Genomic DNA, 26,497 nt, shown 5'->3' with positions numbered 1-26,497 from the left:
GTCAAGCACTTTCAACTGCTCTCAAATGCGGAAGCACAGAGATAGACATGCGAGAAGTCACAACCATGTACCTAACTATGCGGCTTCACTGTTTGCAGGTGTGACAGCGTGTTTCAATCATTAGTTGAGGAAAAAGTATGGCGAAAAGTATATTGTAAATATTGAAAATAATTTTATAATAATTAAAAGCAAACAAGTTACTTTTACTAAATAGCAGGTTTTGGTAACATTATTTTGCACTTCCAGCTTTATGGGCAAGTTAATTTAGTATTATTAAAATTGTTAAAGCAAATACATTTTAATGAATCAGTTCATTCACAGTGTTCATGTACACTACTGTTCAAAATCAAACATTTTTGTTGTATAACAATAAGTATATACAATAACATTAAGTCTCTTATGCTCACCATGTCTGCATTTATTTTTTCAAAAATACAGTAAAACAGTAATATTGTGAAATATACATATTTTTTAATTATTGTTTTCTATAATAGTCTGATTTGCTGCTCAAGATGTATTTATTATTATTATCAATGTTGAAAACAGTTGTGATGCTTGAAATGTCTGTGAAAACAGTGAAAATGTTATAAATGTCTTTACTGTGACTTTTGATCAATTTAATGCATCCTTGCTTAATAGAAGTATTTATTTCTTTAAAAATTGTTTTAAATAGTGTAAACTTTTGAACGGTGGTGTAAATTAAAAAACTGAGTCCTTGCAGTTCTCACAGGGTGCCTTTAGTTTTGTTCAGTGGAAATTCAGTATTTAGCGTTAACTTATGGTAACATTGTTACCCTGTTTGATATTTTTTACCCTATAAATTGTGCTCATCTTCTCATTATTTTATTTAAAAAAAAATTTTGAATTCGCTTCATTTATACTGATATATAAACAGTACTGTGCGAAGTCTTGGGCACATTAGAATTTTCACCAAAAGAAATGGTTTTAAGCCAGTTATTGATATATTTTGCTGTAGTGTGTCAGTAAGAAATATCAGTTTAATTGTAATAATCCAGAGTTTTATTGTTAATTTTAATAATCCAGAGAGATTTTTGTATGCACAAGGAGTCTGACAACAGCCGGTGATCTGATCCCACCACCATCGATATAGTATATATGTATATATGTGTATATATGTATATGTGTGTGCTTCAGGTTTATCTTTATTTTCTTGTAAAAAAAAAAAAATGGTAATCATTAATACAATTTCCTCAATACTTTTACTTCTGATCTACTCCTGTAGATCAGTTAATGAAGTAACAGGTCATCTGTATGTATTGGTTGGTAGTTAGCATAAGTGTAGTTGGCAAAGGTTGCAAGGGGGTGTAATTACTTTGAGTAACTTGTTGCTTGGGATGCTTGCAGTTTGTAACTTTTCCAACACTCGTCTGAGTTAGACACCCGAGTTAGATTTTATACTTTAAATCATTACTATAAGCCCTTGAGTAATTCTCTAGTTTGTGTTTGTCTGAATGATCAGTGGGTTACTGCTGTAGTGTTCTTTGTGTGTTTCTGTGCACGTGTGTCTGTGATGGAGTGCTCTGATGTATCTGTTTGTTCACTCTTCCCCTCAGATCCTCCAGCAGGAAGACTTCAATAAGAAACCAGGCCGCATGAGTGTAAAGCCCATCAATTTTGCAGTGATCCTCAAACTCAGCAAGACCAATCTCCAAGAAAAGGCTTATAAGGTGACACATCCTGTTCATATTTGAGTTTCAGACCTTCATACATTCATAGTGAACATTTTCACTGTATAACTTAAACAAATAAATGCATATTCCTTAGGGTTTTTTAGTACCCATCACATTTTGGAAGATCTCATTTTGAATGAAGTATGTTATGCTCACAAAGTCTGCATTTATTTGATCAAAATTAAGTAAAATCATTACATTATATATTACAATATTACATTTTCACACAAGTGAAGCGACTCAACTGACGCTGGTTGGTCTCATGACAGTAACAACATGGTGTATGTTGTACGTCCGAATTTCATTCATACCAACCATATTCATACTACATACTTTGTATCAGTCGCAAAGTAAATTCAAATGTAGTACCTACTCAGACAGTACACGATTTCGGATGCAGCATGTGTTTGTGTATTCATCCAGTTTGAAATGTTCAACAAACAGATTTGCGGCATTAGCCACAGCCTACGACGTGCTGGATTCTTCACTGGAAACTGAAAGGAAATTACTCTTGTTAAATGTTTACTCTTTGAACTCTTGCATCCAGGAACAATACAAGTCAGTGCCATTATGATTAAAAGTTTGCTAAGAAGTATTTCATACTAAAGCAAGGCAGTATTTGACTCTGGTAACCGTAACCATAGCAGACTGGGAATGGCCTTAGATGGCAACATGCCCAGTGCATTATGGGTGTTGAAGTTGTTTTCTTTCCTTTTTTTTTTTTTTACATTTCTACGATAAAGGCAGCCAAGTTGTATTGAAAGCCCGTTTTGCCAGTAGTGAAGAACGTCTTTAAATGCGTAATATTTTTTCAGGATTCTTTGATGAATAGAAGTTCAAAAGAACAGCATTTATTTTAAATCTGAATCTTTTGTAACATTGTAAATGTCTTTACTGTCACTTTTGATCAATTTACTGCCTTCTTGCTGAATTAAAATATTAATTTATTTAAAAAAAAATTGGTACCTAGCCCTAACAGTACAATAAATCCAAAATATTGAGCAAAAATGACATTAAAATGAAACTAAAAACCACAACATAAATGCATCAGATAAAGGACTGGATAAAGATGGCCCCTCCTCCTGGGCTGAGAGCCTGTCATGTGTTCATGCTGACTGGCTGTAACTGGATTGAGGTTAGGAGATGAAAGCCCGAACACGCTGCTACACAGGCTAAAGCGCCGTGCGCTGTGTCGCTGCCAAGAGGATTGCCACACAAGCTGCAGGGATTATCCTGCTCTCCTGGTTGGCACGGTGAAGCTTTCCAGTACATACACCCAGGCCAAGACACCGCAGCCACAGGCCCCCCGAGACGCCGCTCCACCCTGGCTGTCTGGGATCTCTGTCTGACTTACTAAATCTTAAATATTTCCCAACTAGTAAGGGCAGTTACGAGCAGGGCTTTCCCGTTTCCATTGCGGAGGAATGTGTTTGTGAGGGCTGCGGCTGTAAATTTTAGGTAGGGCAAGGGATTTAGGTCTGATCCCTGCCCTAAACCGGGTCAGGATTAGTGTGAATGCTTTTATGCCAGGTGTTGAGTAGAGGTGTGAATACTTTGTGGGGGGCAGCCATTTTTGTGTAGGGAAAACTGATTGACTGATAGACATGTATGTAAACCTCCTCAGGGACACTAGGCTACTGCTACTATGACTATTTTAATTTTTGTTTTGGGGCTTTTTTCCTCATTTTGACATGTCAAATTGTTATCCATTAAAATAGATTAATCCATTAAAAAGTTTGGGGGCAGTAAGATTTTTATTCAGCAAGGACGTATTCAATTGATCAAAAGTGACAGTAAAGACATTTATAATGTCACAAAAGATTTCTATTTCAAATTAATGCTGTTACTTTGAACACCAAAGAATCCAAAAAAGTCTATCACTGTTTCCACAAAAATTTTAAGCAGCACAACTGCCTGCAACATCAAACATGCTCTGCGAAGATGTTTCTTGCCTGTGTACATAATCCAACTATAAATAATGAGCAAAACGGAAGCCCTAAAACACTCCAAGTATGTGAACGCAGACAGTCCCAGCTACCCAAATTCGACATTGTGCAAGTATGCATTACGTTGTAAGTATTGCCGCAAGAGAGCCTGTTATGGACATAAGCGTTAACTGTTTTCTTTTAAAAAAAATCTTTTTAACTTGTAAGTGCACATCCATCAGTGCTTTTTTCCATTTAAAAAAAGTAAGGTCTTGAGTCACGTTGTTTTAAAAGGTGAACTTATTATAACTTGAACGCCGTGTTTTTAGAACACCATGTCGCTACAAAAGATGTGAGATGAATTGTCAAACATGTCCAAACAGTTGAATGCAAAATCGCATTCTGTATGAACAGCCCTTAGCAGACAGTCTTGCTAAGTAAGTTAGCTAAAGTCAAAGAAGTCAGTAGCAACCCCGAGTTACACATTAGGATATCGTCGCTGTCGGGCGGTAGAACTCCAAAACTCCAAAAACTCTACTTTTCATAAGATGGAAAAATACACTGCCTCTGTTCCCTACCATCACAAACATGTAACTAATCCACCCGACAGCAACGGTATGTTTCTGGCCTGAGAATGCATCTCATGTTCTGAGTGTTGAATGTCTACTTGTTTTCACTGTTCCAGGATGGTCTAATGGATCAGTTGTATGACCTCATTTTGGAGTACTTCCACACTCAGGCCTGCGCCATTGGCTTTCCTGAGCTGGCCCTGCCTGCCATCGTTCAGGTACTGTTCTGGACAAATGCTTTCACTCTTCCACTTTTCTTTCTAACAGTTACCACATCAGCAACAACAAGTCATAATAAGTGAAAGTTATGGAGCTTATACACCATTTGTATTTAATGGTTCTCATTCTCACAGATCAGATCACACATACAAACTTATGCACAGGCTGTAGTCCAGCTTCTTCAGTCCTCACACCCCTACATAAACATCCCAATACTTACACTAGCAACACAGCATACACTTACACTGCAGTGTTCACACTAACACAGTACACAAACACACTTCTTTCACCATTACTTCTTTCAGCCCTCTCTCTCTCTCACACACTCTGGCCACATCCTCTGCTCTGGCCAAAACCAAGCTCTCCTCACTGCTGTTGAAAAATCCGGTTTTGAGTATTTATTCTTTTTGGCCCAGTCAGGTTTATTTATAATATCCACTCCCGGTTCTTCCGTACTTTTCATTGGCAGAATTTGAATTCCAGATTTAAGCTAAACATTGAACAATTGAATCTACACAGAGAGTTATTAGAACTATATGAATTATTTGAGGATAGTTAGAAATTCTGTCTGCATGTGGCTCCATAATATTCACATAATTTTTATGATATTTCAATTGTTTGATCTTTCTCCCTCTGTCTCTCTCTTGTTGGTCTCAGCTGAAAGCGTTCTTGAAGGAATGCAAAGTGGCCAATTACTGCAAGCCGATGCGCCAGCTGCTGGAGAAGATACAGGAGAACTGCAACCACATCACAGGACGAAGGCAGAAAGCTGCGTTTGGCGTGGCTGATGTCACAGCTGTGGTGAGTACAAGAGATTGCGTGTATCATTTTATACCAGGAACAGACCGAACATTTGTTGAAGTCGACATAAATTCAAAATGGATTAATTTACTTTCTTATTACATGTACCCGGCCTTATGCAAGATAAAGCTATGATTTAATCTACAACTATCATATATTCCATTAGTAAAATGTAGGCCTTGTATCAGAAATACCATATAAATGAAAAAAATTAACCATTAATGTAAATGTTGAACAATTCTACCTAATTTTTTTATATATTATATTCATAATATACTATATACATATCAATTAAATATTTTTATATAATTATATTATAGTCTGTACATTATATTATATAGTTATATTTCACAATAATAAAATTTGTATATTCTAATAATAATTTTCATATTTAAAACTTTAATCAGTTACTTTTATTTTAAGGTCATGTAGTTACATTGTACTTTCTCAAATAAGTACTGACTAATATAAATGAACTATAAGTACTTACAAAATAGTTACGGTTAGGGTTTGGTTTAGGGCTGGTTTCTTGTAATTAAGCAGATTTTTACTGTTATTACTATGTTAAGTACATGTAGTAACGTGTAACTACATCACCTTAAAATAAAGTATATATTTGCTTCTGCATTAGTAATTTTTATACATTTACATTTTTGTACATTTGCTGTCTATTAGGGATGTGACAGTGATGAAATCTTTCCCTCTTTTGCACCTCGCTTTTAAATTGCTAATAAGCAGAGCGAGTGTTTTCAATTAATGAACTGAACTGAAAATGCTCCATGCCAGTGGACTCGCACTGTAATGAATGCCAGTGCAGTCGTGAGCATTTTACTTTCGCTTTTGAATTGGCTGCAATTCGGGGGAGGCAATTGCTTGAATGATGGGTTCAATATTATTCTTCATGAAAAACACATCTAATCCTTTGCAGGTTCCCTGTTAGAATTGGGTTTAAATCCAAAATATTGCCAAATAGGTGCTTTTAGTGTAGTGTCTGTTCTCTAACTGAACTAAATGATTTGTATTACTACAAAAATGGTGGGGGGCGATGCCACAGTGGGCAAGTGATGTAAGGGATAGTTCACCCAAAAATCATAATTATATTATCATTTAGTTGTTCTAAACCTGTATGTTATTCTTTCTTCTGAACACAGGAGAAGATATATTGAAGAATGTTGACGTAGCCATTGACTTCTGTAGTATTTTTTTCTATTCAATGGAACTCTGTTTGGTTACCCAGATTTCTTCAAAATATCTTCTTCTGTGTTCGGCAAAACATTGGAACAACTGGTGTGGAACAACTTGAGGGTGTATAAATGATTGAACTATCCCTTTAACTACTTTAGCACCCATTGAATTAGTGTTTTTTTTATTTCATTTTTTATCCATTTGTTTTGACAAATTCCTTCAAGCCAAGGAAGTTTTTTTTCTCCTTTCTAAGTTTTTTTTTCCAATTACACAATGACCGTAACAGCACTTCTAGTCAGACATTTGTGAGCTGTGGGACCAGACATGGCAGTCCGATGTTTATTTTAGTTGTAAAAGCGGACTGTTATCCCTGCAGTTCCTCTTCTTTCCACCCACCTCAAACACCACCCTGCCTTCCGTCCCCCCACAGGTGACTGCTGGTCACCCACAGTCTTCGTCTGTGTTTGCGTGTTCAGAGCCCTGCGTGTTTACGTGTGAACACATCTGAGTGTGTGTTGCTGTGGCCAGTTGAAAACAGCATGTGGCGGTTGGCCTGAGGCCTAGTTGACCACACCACCTGCAGGTCAGGAAGTGCAGTCACAGGTCCTCAGACAGACACACGTGGCCACCGTGGCACTGAGTACTATTACGACCGTAGCCTGATGCTGGGTCGGTGGCGGATATGAGAGCAGATGAAAGTAATGGAGCGGAAAGCTTTCTAATGCCATTTCTCTCAGCGAGAGACTCTGAGGAGGACGAGCAGACATTAAGTGCTTTGTTTGTGAGCGTCTGGTAACGTCAATCCAGTAGCAGATTGGAGCAGACTTTGTGCTAGCTGTTTATGATTATTGTAGTTCTGAGAATGTCACTTTATATATATATATATATATTTTTTTTTTTTTCAATTTTAGCTTTTAGTTAGTTTTCATTGTGCATAAATCATATATATATATATATATATATATATATATATATATATATATATATATATATATATATATATATATATATATATATATATATATATATATATATATATATATATATATATATATATATATTTTTTTTTTTTTTTTTTTTAAATTAATTTCCGTTACAGATATAATGGGATTAGTGTGTGCATAGACACTTCTAGTTTCACCTGATGCCAATGCAGAGAGCTGGAGAATGAGAATGGAGAAAGTCAGGTGAATGACTTATAAGGGTCCTATTAGCCTATGCCCTTTTACGAAGTCTTGTTTTTGTTTTTGGGGTGCACTATAATATGTTTTCGTGCTTGATTGTTCAAAATACACATTATTTTTCTCATATTTTACATTATTGCAGCACCTCTCTCCCCGGTCTGGCTCGAACACGATGATTTCGATGAAGCCCCTCTTTCCGAAATACGAAATGTGCTGTGATTGGTTAGCTGGCCCAGTGTGTTGTGATTGGCAGTGCTTTGCATGTGTTCGGGAAATGTCCCACCCCTCCATAACTGCGAGTTCTTCTCTAGTGTAAATATTGAGGATGACGTCAATTTCAAACCCATTCAAGCCTAATTCAGACCCTGACAATGTTAAAGAACAAGAGGAGAACGAGATGTGCAAGCACGGATTTCATAGGACATTTCAGACTGTAATTTTCGTATACATTATAGATACAATGTTATCCTCCATTTAATTGTGATATTTGTCAGAAAACTAAGGTAATACAAAACAGTAATCGATCACAAAATCATGGTTAATTTTCCGAAGGAGCGGTGAACAGTCTTACAAAAGTTTTAACCTAAACTCGTCAGCCTTAGGAAGTTCAAACAAATTAGTTTTGGAAACGGGGTGGAATTTGTGTAAAAACAAGGTCAGACATTATACAGACCCATCAGTTATCTAAGCATCCACACCCATCAAGAAATATTTTATTTCTCAAAAATATTAGTATAACATGCACTTGTTGTGTAACATTTTAACTGACATAAAAAAAAATCTTAAAACGATTATAATCATACACTGGAAACCTGTAACCTACCTGGATCAGAAATATGTTTTGTGCTTCCCTGAGAACAGACTACTCAAATGAAAGCTTACAACAGGAATAGCCTTGATTTAGACAATGATTTATGCAACAGATGCGCTTTCTTTACTCGTCTCACAAAAATGCAGAGCTGAAATACAAACACTGAACATTGTATGGAAACCTATAATAATTCAATTACATATTAAATAATAAACATTTGATCTTGATTAGGGTAGAGTGTTGTTCCACGCAGAAAGAGAAGTCAGTTTTGAGCCATTTAGTCCCACGGCAGTCGGAACAAAATCAGGACATGTATATTATACACTTGAGGGTTTTGTTTGAATGCAATCCCTGTGGATTTTCACTAAGCACTGAGCCTGAACTGCAGAATCAACAGGAGAAAGAATGAAAGTTAATCTCAGTGTATCTCTATGAGGTAATCTGTGATTACCGCCCAGAGGTACACAATTATATAAGAATCTGATAGACCACCATCTTCTCTTTATTAAACTTTTTTTCATTATTATTATTTTTATACCTAGCCAAGTTTAATTTATAAGTTTCTCTTTACAGTAAATGCGAACGTTGCTAAGACCGGAAGAGTATGAGCGGAAGTAAATGTGCGCACACTCGCATCACCGAAGCTCACAGGCACCATCTTGTGCACCTAACCCTAGCATCTAAATTATTTTATAATTTATTAGTAATTCTATAAACATGTAATTCAAATTCAATACAAAATATGCATTCATTTGATAAACGTATATCATTGTAATCCATTTCAGATTTCAATCGCTAAACATCGCATACAGAAAATGAACTCTTTTGTTTATGTCAATCAGATGCCCCCCTTCCTGTTTGATTTTGCATCTATTTTTGGCACAATAAACTAGATCAGACCATCTGACATTGATTGGAATTAAAAATATAATTAAATTGGCAATATAAATTTAATTTTCTTTGTAATTCTATTTAGTTTTTCTTCATATTGTAGTAGAGGTCTGCTACCCGACCCGAGCCCGACGGGTCCCGAAAAATGTGCGGGTTTCGGGTCGGGTTCGGGTTAATGTTTTATGAACAGCCTCGGGTTCGGGTCGGGTTCGGGTTTGTAAGAAAAAATAAATAGGCTATATTTTGCGTGCCGCCGTGTGCTTTGCCTGCTTTCTGTGTTGTGGTGACCGGCACGCGCGAGAAAGAAAGTAGCCTACATGCGTGCGCAGATGTGCAATGTGCATAGGCTACACAGACTGTCGATGCCGTTCTCTTCCTTCATAACTCATACTGAGAAGGATATATTTGTGTAAATAGCTCTGAAAGCGGCACTACAATTAAAACTTTCACAGAGATCTCAAACAGGCATTAAAACATCAAATATTAAGAATTGGCATATCGAGCAAAATAATATGAGTGATCTAAAATTGTAGGCTCTCTCTCCCTCCTCATGCTCACCGGCAAGACGCACCGACATTAAATTTATTTGTAGGCTAATAGGCATATGTGTTGTAACCCAGTCATTAAAAAACGATTTAGTTTTATATTCATGTTTAAATAAAAATAATATATATATTTTTTAAATTTCTGTTGAGATTATATGAAAAGTGAAAAGCATGAATAAGATAAGATGATCCCGAAAATATCGGAAGACAAATGGAGTGGGCAGACATAATTTTGACCACTTCATTAAGTTTGTTTTTTAGAAAGCCTGTCTTTAAAGTGAATTTCGTTTTGTATTAATTGTATCTTAATTTTAATCAATTTTTCATTAATCAATTTCTTGAATTTAATAAATCAGAGGCTAAATAGGCTATAGCAGGCAATATAATCAGGACACGGTGTCGCCGGCGCGTGAACTGGAGCTGGTCCGAAACACAGCGTATAGGCTATAAGCTACTTGCCTCTCAGACTTGAGACATATATTATATATAGAAAGCATGAAATGTGTACTTTTAAACAAAACAATTCAAAACGAAAGAAAACAGACTGTGTTCTGCTTAATGAAATGTGAATTTCTCTCTGGCGCGTTTACTGCGAAGATTGCGAATCAGCATCGTCAAATTTATCTTTGACACAGAAAACACTTGTTTATTAATAAACAATTGAAATGTCCTTGATATATTTGACATAGGCTACTAGGCTACTTTTCCCTGACAGCTTTTAGGCGCGTTATTGGCAGCGCACCCTATGTTACATGAACACGTTACCACCGCTATATTATTCTTCGGTGTTCAGTTAAAAAAAAAATACAGACCGACCTACCGACCTTTTTTTGGCTGTTATGGCAAACCAAAATATTTTTAAGGATGGCCTTACCGTTTCAAGCAATCATTACACTATTGCAAAAATGGTAGTCTTGGTAGGCTGGTGTTAGAAACAGAGTGGACCTCGGGTTCGGGTCGGGTTCGGGCTTAACATGTAAATGTAATTGTCGGGTCGGGTCGGGTCGGGTCGGGTTAAATGATCGCGGGTACGGGCCGGGTTCGGGCTTCAGTTTAAAGCCCGTGCAGACCTCTATATTGTAGTGCACATTTTTCCTTTTTTTAAATTTTTTTTTATTATTTTTTTTTGTCTTCATAACCATTTCAGTTAACAATAAAAACCCTGGTGCTGACTGGGATGATAATGACGAAGTTGGTGGGGAGAAAAAAAATGAGGGGACGGCAGGGGTGAAGGTTGTGAAAGAAGGTGAGAAGTTGCTTCCTCTCTGGGGCGAGATCTCTGCTCCATTCATCTCCATCTCCGCTCTCATTTGTCACCCCTGCCGATGCACAGCCCGTTCATCTGTCCTCCCCGCCCCTTGCTGTCTCTGGAACGACTCATGCTTCTGATAAATATTTAAGGGCATTTAAGACTGAAATGCAGGAGGGGTGGACGGGTTTTTCTCTCCTCTGTGTAATGTTGAGCTGTAGGGAGAGATGCAGTAGGGCAGAGCATGCAGACAGCATGGCACCACGCCGGGGTGCGTCTGTCGCCAGGCTCTGGCCAGCAGGGAAGATGTCCTTTAGTAACGAGGGTGGCATGGCAAACTTCTCACCCGGCACTGCCGCCAGCACAGCTGCATAAAGCCGCTTGCCCCATGGATTAGTCCAACAAACAAATATCTGTCTCTGTGGGTCGTGCCAGTGCCTTCAACAGCTCTAATACTTCCACACTATGACACACTTCACACAGAGGTTAAATATCTACCTGCCTATATTATACCAATATAATACCTGCCTAATGTTATGTTAGTATTATTTATATTCCATTATTTATATACTGCCACTAGTTTTTTATTCATATTTTGAATTAGCTTTCATTTTTATATTTTTAGTTTTAATTTAGTTTTTAGTGATTTTCTAATGTGCTTTTATGTGTAAATAGTTTTAATTTATATTTATTTCCATTTAAAAAAAATTCATCTGTCATGATACATACTAAGATTTACATATTTATTTTACTAGTACATAAGTTAATATTGAGCAACAAAGACACTATATGCCCAGCTATTTTATTTATTATTATTATTATGCTTATATGACATATCGACACTATTAAACTTGAAATTCTGTGTCACCTGCTTAAATGGCATTCTAAGCATTGCAATGGCTAAAACAATGCTTTGTGATTTCTTGCGGTTCATTTTAGCCTCAGTACCGTAGTGCGCCAAGTGATCGCATCAGGATTTCTTTCCAGAATGTGCACAGCAGTTATTGAACAGATGCTTCAAAGGATGAAGCCCCCAGTTTGCCATAGAGCTTAGCCTTGCTGGTCATGTACACATCTGTTAGCTTTGTTAGCATCTGTTGTATATTGCGCCTTTTTGTAGCTTTGATCATTTTCACAATTCTACAAACTGATGCAAATGGTTATAAATAAGTTTAGCTAACTGTAGACTGAAGTTGAGATTTATTACGGTCTATTGGATTTGGAGGTCAACTAATCTCATTTTACCTGATCAATATCATCCACAAAGACCTTTAAGGAAAGACTGTCGGAGATTCACTCTCTTATACCTCTGCCCCTTTATCCTCCTGCGAGCCATTTATCCTTACTTTTTGAGAGCGTGGCCCACTTCAGTTTTTGAAAATTGCTCCGATTGGCTTGATTCTTTATTAATATTACTTTAGGGTGTAGTGATAGACCCTACAAACTTTCAATTTTCTTAGATGATACAGTTTTTTAGGGGGTTATTGATCCACAATAACAGAAGAGGCCTGTGAGTACTTGTCATGTCTTACAATTGTAGGCTGTAAGTTTATGGCTTTATTTTGTTTTGAATGTGTATTCAGATCCCTTTTGTTTAGCTCTCCTATGGGTGAACATGCAATAACATTTGTTGTGTGTTTTTATTTTGGTGTGTTTACAGGCAGCCTGGGAGAAGCAAGTAGCAGAGGAAGGCACTCCCATCACTAAATATTACAGCCAGTGGAAGAAACTTCGTGAAAAGGAGATTCAGCTGGAGATCTCTGGGAAAGAAAGGGTAAAAATGGCAAATCCACAGCAACTATTACCATTAGACCAAAATAATCCAACCCACACTTTTCAGCGTAAGCTGGATTTAGACAGATCGGGGCTGTACACTCATCTTTCACCAGTGGGAGCCGCAGTACAATGCTTTAGTTTGATCCTCAGAAAGAATCAAATCATTTTGATTATATATATATCGAGACAGCTGTTTAGCCCAGTGCTATTTTAATGCTAGTCTTAAAATTTAAACACACAGTTGTGATCATCTTTGTGAAAACTGGAGTGCTGGTTCTGTGAAAGCACCTACTGTGTGTGTTCTTGTATGTGTGTGGAGCTGGAGCATGTCCGTAGGGAGATAATGGAGATGACACCAGGCGGAGTGTTGGCGTCTAGGAAGCGGCAGATTGGCGGAGGAGGCGGCAGGGCTAGTGCTACAGGAAGAGTATTATAGCGCTCAGGGCTGCGTCCCAGGCTTTGATCCACCGAGTCCCCACGCTCAGATCTGATTACCTCTCCCTCCTGCCTCTACTGCCTCTGCCACTTCCTCCATCAATACACACACACACACACATACTTAAATCCTCTTATGTTTTTAGGGGAGAATACACATTTATTACCTTTTTGTTTAAAAATTCTAATTTTCTCACTATTATATTATAAATATATATATACATTTAAATCCTTTGTATTAGTAAGATATCTATAGATAAAAGAAGTTACATTTTCTGTTTGCTCATTTTGTGACATCTGATGTTAATGAGATGGAAGGAAACTCGCAGAATAGCTCATTGTACAACTAGAAAAAAAGTTGTTGTTTTTTCATAAACAATTGTAGATGTCTCAACCAGATTTGATCTTAAACTAAATCTGAAACAAAACCAAAAAAAAAAAAACCCAGAAGGTTTTTTTATTAACGTCGTATTCTCATTAACGTCATATCTGCAGCTTTTGTTCACGTTTTTGCCCCTTTTGATTAATGATAGTATTTAAAGATATTTTTTTTCTCTTTCTCATCGCTTTGTAATTTAGATGGAGGATTTGAATCTCCCTGAAATCAAGCGCAAGAAGGCTGATGAGAAAAAGGCTGACAAAAAGGAGTTCAAGGGTCTCTTTGATTCAGATAATGACGATGATGATGATGACGACGACCTGATCAAATCCAAAGGCAAGTCTTCATGTTAATATACTACTCTGTTCCTTCATTGCAACTAATGTATATACCTTACTAACGTGTGCAATGGGAAAGATTTTTGTTTTCCTGTAATGCCTTTCTTTGTCACTGGGAGGCCGCTGTCCATTGCACTGCGCTGTCAGAAGATTCTCTTATCAGAGATGAGAAATACAAAATGTATTAAATTTAGTAGTAGTAAAGGAGTCAATTTTACCCAACAGATCTATTGAACTTTATTTGAACTCTGATTAAATATTCTTCTCAACCCATTATACTTCTCTTTAGCAGCATTTCTACGTGAAACGGGAAAAATGTAGGATGGGTCTTGATTTTCTTCATTACTGGTTGTGAACTGGTTGTGAAACGTGGTCTCTATATGACAGGATTAGAGAGGAAGCTGTCAGCTGAAGGGGAAAGTTGTTTTAGAGGTGGAGCAAGCTATAACATTGATTTGTATAACAAAAGATTGTAAAGATAAATATTCTTTGTATATTTTAATATGTGCAGATGAATCATGCACAAAAAGTTAAGGAATGTATATTAAGAAATCAAACTATTTTGATTTCATTTTGGCTTTGAAAAGTTGATTTATTTATTAATTTACAGTTGATATAGAATATTTAGGAACATTTCCAGTAGGAAACGAAACTGTATTACATGCATAATAATTTAAATACAATTTACAATAATATATTATAATTTATATATATATGTATGTATGTGTGTATATATATATATATATATATATATATATATATATATATATATATATATATATATATATATATGTATGTGTGTATATATATATATATATATATATATATATATATATATATATATATATATATATATATTAGGGCTGTCAAAGTTAGCGCGTTAATAACGCGTTAACGCAAAATCATATTAACGGCACTAATTTTTTTAACGCTCGATTAACGCAGCGCGTATTTTCTGTTTGACCCGTGGCCCAGCCCCTAGTTGGAGAAATGGAGATACACAGTGTTGCCAACTTAGCGACATTGCAGACCCCTTTAGCGATTTTTTTCCCTTTAACAAAGCGCCCAAACCTTATTTAGTTTCTGAGAATCTACCGGTAATGCCGGTACTGCTCTCTCAGCATGCGCGCGCGCCTCTCTCTCTCTCTCTCTCTCTCTCTCTCTCGCTCTCTCTCTCTCTCTCTGCGTCTCGCGCTGGAGGAGCAGCTCTTTAATTCACAGATATTATGTTGCTTCTCTAATTTTACAAGTATAGCCGAAATCAGAGCACAGATATTGTCTTTATCTTATGTGTATTTGATTTCATCAGACGACGGCTCGATTATCAGAACTTTTGTGCAGATTAACTTAACATCTTAGAAGGAAGAGCTGGTTATGTCTTAATGGGTCGCGTTTCAGTCACCATTTCAAATTCATTCCGTTGACAACAGAAACAGTAAAATCAGGGCTTAATTTGAGCCGGAACATGTTCCGGCACCTCCGACATTGGATCCGGAACCTTTTTTATTGGATCCGGCACCTCCCGTGTCAATAAAATGAATTGCCTAAATGAAATAAAATAAAATTACTGTTTTAGTGTTCAATGTTTGTGACACATGACTTGCGCGCTTGTTGTACGAGTTGAGATTGATGTTAGCCTCGATCGTTTCACTCAGGGGAAAAATGTCAAAAAGACGCTAGACAGTCAGATCCCAAACAAGCAAAAATCGTTTCTGCTGATCAAAAAGGAGACCACGGTGGACACAGTAGTCAAGTATCGACATTATATCTCGTTATTTCGACATAATAAGGGGACATTCTAATCTGCCACATTAAGCGTTCTTATAATGGTTTTCTATATATGGGAGGAAAATGCTTAACGTGTAAATGCGTTCATATTATGGGCTGATTTTTGAGTACATAGCATATTTGTCAGGATTTTAGTATCATAATGATTAATAACGCACAATTATCCGTGAACTTGATTTGAACAAATGCCTTTCACTTGTGTGTGCAAAATTCAGAATTAAATTAATGTGCAGAAATGTGTACAAATAGAGTATGTAGGCCTACTATGCCGTTGTAGCCATTAAAAAAGCGCATTTAGTTTCATATTTGTTAAAATATTATAATGTTTTTTTTTTTTTCATTTATGTTGATTTATGAAAAGTGAACAGCACGACCGAGTAAGATAGGATGCGCAATATGAGACATGGAGCGGGTCAGACATGATTTTGTCCGTTGAAGTTGAAGTTGTTTAGAAAGCCTTTCTTTAAAGTGAATTTCGTTTTGTATAAATTGTATCTTAATTTTAATCAAATTTTCATCAACCATTTGCCTGTAGGCCTATTTATTGAATACGAAACAAATATAACGGAGGCGCCCGCGCGCTCACTTGCATTGCACGTGAACTGCAGCACGAAACTCAGTGTATGCCTCACACAGACATGACAAATACATCAAATACACAAAGCTTGAAATGTCTTTAAACGAAATAATTCAAAACGAAAAAGGAAAAAGGCTCGATTATGTAATCCATTAGGCCTATTTATGTGCATTTCTCTCTATAAGTGCGTTCACACGGAGATGGCGATCGTCAACTTCATCTTTGCAGCTGAGTCGACACTTTTAGAGAAAACACTTTATTGTTTTTATTAATAAAAATCAATACACGCGTCACCGGATTTACAGATGCACGCACACATATTATTTCGAAATAACGAGATATTTTGTTGAAATAACAGTCATTATTATTAATTTATTTGTTCTATCTGTAATAAAATAAATAAATAAACATTATTATTAATAATAGCCTACATCTTTTAGAATATTTGATTGAATGCTGAATGTTATTTAAGTAGCCTACTTGTTCAATTTAATAAAATTAAAACTTTAATTGTGATCATTAACATAACTGAATATTAAATATTTAGTGGCCAAGTTTTGCGCAGCTCCCCGTCAATGATCTATCTAGCACCCACTCAGCTGGCGCTGTCCCTGCAGAGAAGCTACGTAGGCAGTGTAATTATTATTATTATTATTATTTTTTTTTTCGTTACCTCCAACCCCCGTTTTGAGTCGCCGGATCCACCCCCCCCTCTGCGCTCCCGGACCTCCCACTTTACAAATTAAGCACTGAGTAAAATGTACCAATGAAAATATTTTATTGAGAATTTAGCTTCATCAAAATGGGCACAGAGAGAGACAAACTACAATGTAATAATAAATAATTAATGTAGCCTACATTTAGCATTTTCAGAAGAGCTGCCCCTGTCATGCAAAAATCTAAACAGGTTTGTGTTAATTGCTCAGTGCAAAGAAAGAGAAGTAATGGTAACCTGGCATTTTTTTGTTCTTTCTACATGTCTAATAGACTTGAACAAGTTCTTTGAAAAACATCTATGACCTTTGAAACATGTCTCGTCCTTATGCTCTATATTGACTATGGTTTCAATAATAAACATACATCTGCTTAAAGCATCTATTTATCCATGCCCACGTTGATTAGAGTATTACAAACTTGAAAAGTATTAATTTAAGGTACATTTAGAACAAATAAAAAAACGTGCGATTAAATGCGATTAATCGCGAGTTAACTCATGACAATCATGCGATTAATCGCGATTAAAATTTTTAATCGATTGACAGCCCTAATATATATATATGTATATGTATATATGTGTATGTATATGTATATATATATATATACATATATCTATATCTATATATATGTATATGTATATGTATATATATATATATATATATATATATATACATACATACATACATACATACATACATACATACATACATACATACATACATACATACATACATACATACATACATACATACATACATAGATATAGATATACATATACTTAGATATAGATATATGTATATATATACACACATACATATATATATATATATATATGTATGTACACATACATACATACATACTCACACTCACACACACACACACACACACACACACACACACACACACACATATATATCCGTTCCATTTCAGTTGTATGAGCCCAGCATATATATATATATCTCTCTCTCTCTCTCTCTCTCTCTCTCTCTCTCTCTCTCTCTCTCTCTCTCTCTCTCTCTCTCTCTCTCTCTCTCTCTCTCTCTCTCTCTCTCTCTCTCTCTCTCTCTCTCTCTCTCTCTCTCTCTCTCTCTCTCTCTCTCTCTCTCTCTCTCTCTCTCTCTCTCTCTCTCTCTCTCTCTCTCTGTGTGTGTGTGAATGGATCTCAGTGGAGGGCAGGTCAGCTGTCAGACGTGCACTTGCCTCTCCTCTTTAACTCTATATCTGGAGTTGTGTGCTGGGTCATGTGTCGGACACATGCCACACTCTCCCACTCCTCCCGCCCTTGAGCCGACAGCCGCAGAAAAAGTCCCATGGAGGTGGGAGGCAAGAGGAAGTTTTGTTTTTTTCTTTTCTTTTTTTTATACATCTGGTGCTCGTTGTGTGGAGTCCTTACAAATCTCTCTCTCTCATTCTGTCGGTCTCTCACTCTCTTACTCTGTTCTCTCTTACAGGAAGCTTTTTTTTTTTGCATACTTGGATCCCAGTGGGGGTTTGTAATTCAAAACATTCGCTTGGAAAGATGTTAGTGGCCGCTCCTTCACCACACGGCTTAACCGGCCCCATACCTCCAGCGCTTAGACCCGGAGAACAGAGTCACATGACCTCTAATATATTAATTTGTGGTCTCGGTTGCATATTGTCAAACAAAAAGCCCTTTTTTGTTGTTGATTTGTTGTTCTGTTCTACTCTTTTTACCAAACCAACAAATATATTTCAATTTTTCACACTTTTGATTAAGAATTCACTTCTGCAGTTTGTTTTATGGCATTCACATGGCAGAGTTTCAGTGTAAGTGGCTGTAGAAGTTAGAAGAGGGCTGGAAAAGACAAGAGTGGAGGTGGAAGGAAGGATTTATAATATATATATTTTTTTAAATTATTTGTATGGCATACCAATATTTATGTGTCCATACCCCGGATGCTAGGCTAATACAACTTCTGACTATGAGTTGAAGACGTGACTGCTTTTTGCTGGAGCTTGTTTTGAAGCAGGTTACCTTAGCATCAAAAACTCTAAACTCTTTTTGGTTTGTTTGTCTATGAAGTTATGATGTGCTTCACCACCTGCCAGGTTTGTCTACTTTTTCCCTACTAATGTTCTTAAGTCGTGTTAGTTTGTCATTTTGATGTCGCTGCAGTGTGCCAGGACATTTAATGCTGTCGACTTTCTCAAAGACTTGGCTCGAGGCTCTTCCATCTTAATGTATGTTTGCTCATTTTGTAAACTCCCTGATCTTCAGTGTTCCTGTGTCGAGGCTGTTTTCAGTGCTGAGAGCAACATGTAGATTGTGTCTTTGATTTGTTTCCCCCTCCTACATCATCACTGTATTGATCAGCCCCACAGGCAGTCATTGAAGTCTTTGCCTCGTGCTCCTGGTGGACTTTCTGTTCCCTCTCTGAACTCTACGGTCAGCCGTCCACCGGTTATATTAAGATGCATGAGCCCGCTCTCAGCAGCGAGGTGTGCGCATGGTGTTGAGCGCGGCTCCCCCTCTGGCTGGCTCCAGTGTGTTCTGGGTAATTAGGGTGGAGGGTGTCTATGCTGCCATTCACCTCCCAGGCAGCATCGTATCAAATCCCACTTCAAAGCTCAGGGATTTCAACCTTGCGTCTTCAGAGAGCACGAGACTCTCCCACACACACCTCTGGATTAGCGAGGCTAAATTGCCGTCAGAAGCTAGCCTTTATTTTTGTCATGTAAATGGTAACCTGTGCGTGAGCAGCATGGGTAGGTCAGTGGTGTAGTCTTGTCTCTAGATGAAAGCTTGCGCTTCGTTGAGTGTTTAATGGGAATCCACGTGTGCAAAAGTTTCTTGAAAATGTTAAATGTTGTTATTTTATAACACTTAGTATTCACTAGCAGAGCAAAAAGTGAAAGGGATTTCTGAAGTCAGTCAGTAAAAAAAAAAAAATACAATTTTAGAGGCAGACCAAGACATACTTTTATTAGTGATGCACCAATTTTTTTTTTAAATGTTTTTTTTACAGAAACACTGAAACTGATACCCAGGGGGCAAAACACCTGTTTTTTAGGAAATCAGACATGGGCTGCTGTAAAAGGTTGTCATATAAAAATGAAATCTATGATGTCTGAGGATCACAACCTGGGTGGCCAACCCGGTCAACAAGCTGCTGGAAACTTGTAATTAGGGTCAAAACAATGTTACCTCAAATTCGGCTTTAACTCCCAGAATCACCCAAACATGCTAAAACGGTTTAATTATATTCATGAATCGTGAGCCATATCTCCCTGATACTTTATGCTAGAAACAAACTGAGCACACCTTTAGAAAGAGTGGAAGATAAGCTTTCATCTGATGCCTTGATTGTACATGTAATTAGAATGTAAGAGTTAACAATGCCTCTTAATTCAAAGGTAGGCAAAAAAAAGAATTTTTTTTGAACATTCCATTTGTAATCGGTAGCATTCTTTTCCCTTTGTTGTTGTTACAATAAACAAATTACCATGTAAAGTTAACTTTTACTGGATGAAATCATATTTTGATTTTTTTTTTACTAACCAGACAGTCCTCATGGCCCATAACACATTTAGAGGGAATTCAATTTCAAGCCTATAATAGCCTGTCAATTCAAACAAGATCCAAGAAAGAAGTTTACCATTAACTGGTGTTAATTGTATACTGCTCTGTTTCTGTATGTACAGTATATCGTTTGCATATTTATGCAATATCAATTATTTGTATTGCAATGTCTATTTCTAATATTCTTTCACAAGTGGGATAGCTTTATTTATTCTATTGAAATAAAAAAAAGGGGATTTGAGGATTTTGGGTTAGGCTGGTTAGTGTTCAATCCTGGTGTTTGGAGTGAGAGACAAAGGTACTGACAACTAAATGCTGAAAGACTAAAACACACAGGAGTCATGTGTGGAGTAGGTTTACAAGTATTTACTGATTAAAACTGTTACATTAAGTAGCAATTTGTAAAAAAAAAAAAAAAAAAAAATGAAACAGACAAACAGATTACAATTCAGGGTGATAACTAATTTCTGTAATAATGTTTATACAATTTGTTTAGCTGTTTCGGAATCACCGCTGCTGTCGCTGCTCTAGTGTTTCAGCATGCTGTGTCCTGCTACATTTGGTTGCCAACCCCTAGCAACGGCATCCTATGTAGCATGGAGCAGTTCTTCTGACAACCTTTAACCAGAGATGGGCACAAATACATCAAAAAGTATTTAATTAAAATACAAGTAATTTGTAATTTGAAAATACAAAAATATATTTTTTACAGTCTTCTGTAGTGTAAGTGTGGCGTTAGGTACGTGTAAGAGTCTAGAATATTGCAATATTATTGTTTAGTGCAGAAGATGCGCTTTTAACGTACATGTTGCCACATACTGTCATAATAAAATATAATTACGCATATAACACTATATTTGTATTATTTACACAAAAACTAGTTAACGCTGCTGTGAGCGTGTTTCTAATAGCGCGGCTGTGACAAAGTTGACAACTTTCTTTCTTCCGACTGCCATTATCTATTTTTTTACTCTTTTTGAAAGTTGTGAAAACACTGTTGTGGCGTTTTTCTTTTGCTATTTGAGCAAATTGGAACACAAAAATATATATTTAATGTAGTCTTTCATTCACTGCTATAGAAGTTAACCCAACTATGATGCCTTACACTTCTGAGAAACCCAGAAATGTGAACAGGGTCAATAGGATGTGTCACATCACGTGATTTACTTGCCAAAAACTGTGATAGGCAATTTGGTAGTCCTATTTGTATTTTGTGTCTATGGTCCTAGGGATAGTTCACCCAAAAAGGAAAATTAGCCCATGATTTACTTACCCTGACGTCATACTAGGTGTATATTACTTTCTTCTTTCAGAAGAATACAATCAGAGTTATATTAACAAGAGTCGTGGCTCTTCTAAGCTTTATAATGACAGTCGATGGGTATATTTTTCATCAAAGTGCATCTGTCCATCATAAAAGTGCATCTGTCCATCATAAAAGCGTATCTATCCATCATAAAAGTACATCTATCCATCATAAAAGTGCATCTGTCTATCATAAAAGTGCATCTATCCATCATAAAAGTGCATCTATCCATCATAAAAGTGCATGTGCCAATCATAAAAGTGCGTCTATCCATCATAAAAGTGCATCTATCCATCATAAAAGTGTCTATCCATCATAAAAGTGCATCTGTCCATCATAAAAGTGCATCTATCCATCATAAAAGTGCATCTATCCATCATAAAAGTGCATGTGTCAATCATAAAAGTGCATCTATCCATCATAAAAGTGCATCTGTCCATCATAAAAGTGCATCTATCCATCATAAAAGTGCATCTATCCATCATAAAAGTGCATGTGTCAATCATAAAAGTACATCTATCCATCATAAAAGAGCATCTGTCCATCATAAAAGTGCATCTATCCATCATAAAAGTGCATCTATCCATCATAAGAGCATCTGTCCATCATAAAAGTGCATCTATCCATCATTAAAGTGCATCTATCCATCATTAAAGTGCATCTATCCATCATAAAAGTGCATGTCTCCATCATAAAAGTGCATCTATCCATCACAAAAGTGCATCTATCCATCATAAAAGTGCATCTATCCATCATAAAAGTGCATATATCCATCATAAAAGTGCATCTGTCCATCATAAAAGTGCATCTATCCATCATAAAAGTACATCTATCCATCATAAAAGTGCATGTGTCCATTATAAAAGTGCATATATCCATCATAAAAGTGCATCTGTCCATCATAAAAGTGCATCTGTCCATCATAAAAGTGCATCTATCCATCATAAAAGTGCATCTATCCATCATAAAAGTGCATGTGTCCATCATAAAAGTGTGTCTATCTATCATAAAAGTGTCTATCCATCATAGATGTACTTTTATGATGGACAGATGCACTTTTATGATGGATAGATGCACTTTTATGATGGACAGATGCAATTTAATGATGGATAGACGCACTTTTATGATGGACACATGCACTTTTATGATGGATTGATGCACTTTTATGATGGATAGATGCACTTTTATGATGGACAGATGCACTTTAATGATGGATAGACGCACTTTTATGATGGACACATGCACTTTTATGATGGATAGATGCACTTTTATGATGGACAGATGCACTTTTATGATGGATAGATGCACTTTTATGATGGACAGATGCACTTTTATGATGGACAGATGCACTTTTATGATGGACAGATGCACTTTTATGATGGATAGATGCACTTATGATGGATAGACGCACTTTCATGATGATAGATGCACCTTTAGGATGGACAGATGCACTTTTATGATGGATAGATGCACTTTTATGATGGATAGATGCACTTTTGTGATGGATAGATGCACTTTTATGATGGATAGATGCACTTTTGTGATGGATAGATGTACTTTTATGATGGATAGATGCACTTTTATGATGGATAGATATGCTTTTATGATGGATAGATGCACTTTTATGATGGACAGATGCACTTTTATGATGGATAGATGTACTTTTATGATGGATAGATGCACTTTTATGATGGATAGATGCACTTTTATGATTGACACATGCACTTTTATGATGGATAGATATGCTTTTATGATGGACAGATGCACTTTTATGATGGATAGATGCACTTTTATGATGGATAGATGCACTTTTATGATGGATAGATGTACTTTTATGATGGATAGATACGCTTTTATGATGGACAGATGCACTTTTATGATGGACAGATGCACTTTGATGAAAAATATACCCATTGACTGTCATTATAAAGCTTGGAAGAGCCAGGACACTTTTTAATATAACTCTGATTGTATTCTTCTGAAAGAAGAAAGTAATATACACCTAGGATGACGTCAGGGTGAGTAAATTATGGGCTAATTTTCCTTTTTGGGTGAACTATCCCTAGGACCATAGACATAAAATACAAATAGGACTACCAAATTGCCTATCACAGTTTTTGGCAAGTAAATCACGTGATGTGACACATCCTATTGACCCTGTTTACATTTCTGGGTTTCTCAGAAGTGTAAGGCATCATAGTTGGGTTAACTTCTATAGCAGTGAATGAAAGACTACATTAAATATATATTTTTGTGTTCCAATTTGCTCAAATAGCAAAAGAAAAACGCCACAACAGTGTTTTCACAACTTTCAAAAAGAGTAAAAAAATAGATAATGGCAGTCGGAAGAAAGAAAGTTGTCAACTTTGTCACAGCCGCGCTATTAGAAACACGCTCACAGCAGCGTTAACTAGTTTTTGTGTAAATAATACAAATATAGTGTTATATGCGTAATTATATTTTATTATGACAGTATGTGGCAACATGTACGTTAAAAGCGCATCTTCTGCACTAAACAATAATATTGCAATATTCTAGACTCTTACACGTACCTAACGCCACACTTACACTACAGAAGACTGTAAAAAATATATTTTTGTATTTTCAAATTACAAATTACTTGTATTTTAATTAAATACTTTTTGATGTATTTGTGCCCATCTCTGGTTAAAGGTTGTCAGAAGAACTGCTCCATGCTACATAGGATGCCGTTGCTAGGGGTTGGCAACCAAATGTAGCAGGACACAGCATGCTGAAACACTAGAGCAGCGACAGCAGCGGTGATTCCGAAACAGCTAAACAAATTGTATAAACATTATTACAGAAATGAGTTATCACCCTGAATTGTAATCTGTTTGTCTGTTTCGTTTTTTTTTTTTTTACAAATTGCTACTTAATGTAACAGTTTTAATCAGTAAATACTTTTAAACCTACTCCACACATGACTCTTATGGGCCATGAGGACTGTCTGGTTAGTAAAAAAAAAATCAAAATATGATTTCATCCAGTAAAAGTTAACTTTACATGGTAATTTGTTTATTGTAACAACAACAAAGGGAAAAGAATGCTACCGATTACAAATGGAATGTTCAAAAATGTTTTCTTTTTTTTGCCTACCTATGAATTAAGAGGCATTGTTAACTCTTACATTCTAATTACATGTACAATCAAGGCATCAGATGAAAGCTTATCTTCCACTCTTTCTAAAGGTGTGCTCAGTTTGTTTCTAGCATAAAGTATCAGGAAGATATGGCTCACGATTCATGAATATAATTAAACCGTTTTAGCATGTTTGGGTGATTCTGGGAGTTAAAGCCGAATTTGAGGTAACATTGTTTTGACCCTAATTACAAGTTTCCAGCAGCTTGTTGACCGGGTTGGCCACCCAGGTTGTGATCCTCAGACATCATAGATTTCATTTTTATATGACAACCTTTTACAGCAGCCCATGTCTTCTAAACCCCCTTTGCCCCCTGGGTATGAAGTAAAAGTTTAAATTTAAACCTTAAAATGCAAATTTAATCAGCCTGTTCATCTGACTTTTTCAGTATCAGGAAGTCCATTTGGATTAGAAATTGTACTGAATGAATGAATAAATGTAAATGATTATTGTTCTTAAGACATTTTCTAATTTTCTTTGCAGATGAACAGGGTGACTCTGATGAGGTTGATGAAGGCCTAGAGGACCTTTCAGACCTGAGCGATGAAGAGGATGTAGATGACTTGGAGGATGATTCTGGTGATTATATGTTTCTGTAATAAGCTACGGTTGGCTCTGTTTAGGACTAGATATTCAATGTATTCAATTCAGGATCCCCTTCTTATTTTTCAACCATCTTAACTGTATGTAGCATACCATTTATCTGTTTTCTATTCTCCAGATGGTGACCAGAAAAAGCCCTCGTCTTCTAAAGGCAAAGCACCAAAGAAGATGTTGAGCACAGAGCTAAAGGAGGTCGCTGAGGGAGAGGAAGATCAGGTTGAGGACCTAGAGCTCTCTGATCAGGACTAAATTTACATCAGAGGAACATTTCTATTTCACATCCAAACATGATTGATACAATTATGTTATTAAATGAAAAGCTCACCAAGACATGAATCATTTAGGGGTGAACTGTTCCTTTAAGTGCCATGTACAGCCCCTGTTGTTATTACATTTCTATTTTGCATCATTGTATTTTATAAAGTGTACAACAAAACAGATGGACGACTTTTTCATCTAATGGCCATTAAAGATGGTCTGAACTTTGTTTTAAAACCACATAAAGGTGTCTTTTTTCTTCAGTGTTCTTCAGATATGTTGCATTGTTGTGCCGAGGGCACTGCTTGTGTTTAGGGGTGGTGAATGGGTAAACCAGAGGCGGAGGTGGAGGCACGGGGTACGGGGTCAGCCCTAAACACCAGGCTGCCAAGCGCTCGTATCATCCACTGCCAGGCTGTGCTGCCCAGGTGGGGAGAGAGGAAGAGAAGAAAACAGAGAGCAGCCTGTTCTCTCGCCAGAACATCTCTCCCCTTCAGTGCTTTCACATCGCTTTCTGAAAACACTTGGCTTTTTCTAAATGTTTTAAAG

General features: G+C 36.6%; 1 protein-coding gene across 1 annotated transcript in view; it reads left to right on the top strand.

Moving 5' to 3' along the window:
- Positions 1-26,194, top strand: part of noc2l (NOC2-like nucleolar associated transcriptional repressor) — a 37,395-nt gene extending 11,201 nt beyond the window's left edge. Inside the window, exons 13-19 of the mRNA XM_081386049.1 lie at positions 1,575-1,688; positions 4,302-4,403; positions 5,062-5,205; positions 12,731-12,844; positions 13,861-13,996; positions 25,571-25,666; positions 25,809-26,194. Of these exons, the coding sequence (XP_081242175.1) occupies positions 1,575-1,688; positions 4,302-4,403; positions 5,062-5,205; positions 12,731-12,844; positions 13,861-13,996; positions 25,571-25,666; positions 25,809-25,939 (837 nt within the window). The 3' untranslated portion in view covers positions 25,940-26,194. The remainder of the gene's footprint in view (positions 1-1,574; positions 1,689-4,301; positions 4,404-5,061; positions 5,206-12,730; positions 12,845-13,860; positions 13,997-25,570; positions 25,667-25,808) is intronic.
- Positions 26,195-26,497: the final 303 nt, after the last annotated feature.

This window comes from Scardinius erythrophthalmus, assembly GCF_964197995.2.
Source record: "Scardinius erythrophthalmus genome assembly, chromosome: 15".
Classification (NCBI taxonomy): Eukaryota; Metazoa; Chordata; class Actinopteri; order Cypriniformes; family Leuciscidae; genus Scardinius; species Scardinius erythrophthalmus.
This window is presented reverse-complemented; position numbering and strand designations above follow the sequence as displayed.